At 57.5% G+C, this 334-nt stretch overlaps 1 protein-coding gene across 1 annotated transcript in view; it reads right to left on the reverse strand.

Annotated features, from left to right (window-relative positions):
- Positions 1-291: 291 nt before the first annotated feature.
- LOC104531161 (ADP-ribosylation factor-like protein 3) overlaps positions 292-334 on the reverse strand; it is a 2,294-nt gene continuing 2,251 nt past the window's right edge. The window contains exon 6 of the mRNA XM_029086980.1: positions 292-334. This exon is cut by the window's right edge and continues 5 nt beyond it. Coding sequence (XP_028942813.1) covers positions 292-334 — 43 coding nt within the window.

The raw sequence follows: 334 nt of genomic DNA on the forward strand, positions 1-334 counted from the left end.
GTGGGTTTTCGTTCTGGAGGTGTGCAAGCCCTTGACACAACAAGACATGCACTTCCTTCTGACAGCACAGGGGCTGCAGGAGGGTTGAGGGGTACGAGGAGCCCGTGGAAAACCAGGAGGCAGGGAGAGGGGGAGCTGACTGATGAGTGAAAGACTGGGTGGGAAGCCCATCTGCGCACAGCAGTCAGAGGCTCAGGACCCAGCCGAGCCCTTGGGAGGAGTCTAGGGACAAGGGGAGTTGGCCATGGCTTAGGGACCTGCAGCTCAGTCCAGTCTGGCACTTTGCAGCTCTCACTTCTTCCTGTTCATGATCTGGCTGGAAATCCAATTCATC

Source organism: Antrostomus carolinensis, unplaced genomic scaffold (genome assembly GCF_000700745.2).
Source record: "Antrostomus carolinensis isolate BGI_N321 unplaced genomic scaffold, ASM70074v2 scaffold31749, whole genome shotgun sequence".
NCBI classification, from domain to species: domain Eukaryota; kingdom Metazoa; phylum Chordata; class Aves; order Caprimulgiformes; family Caprimulgidae; genus Antrostomus; species Antrostomus carolinensis.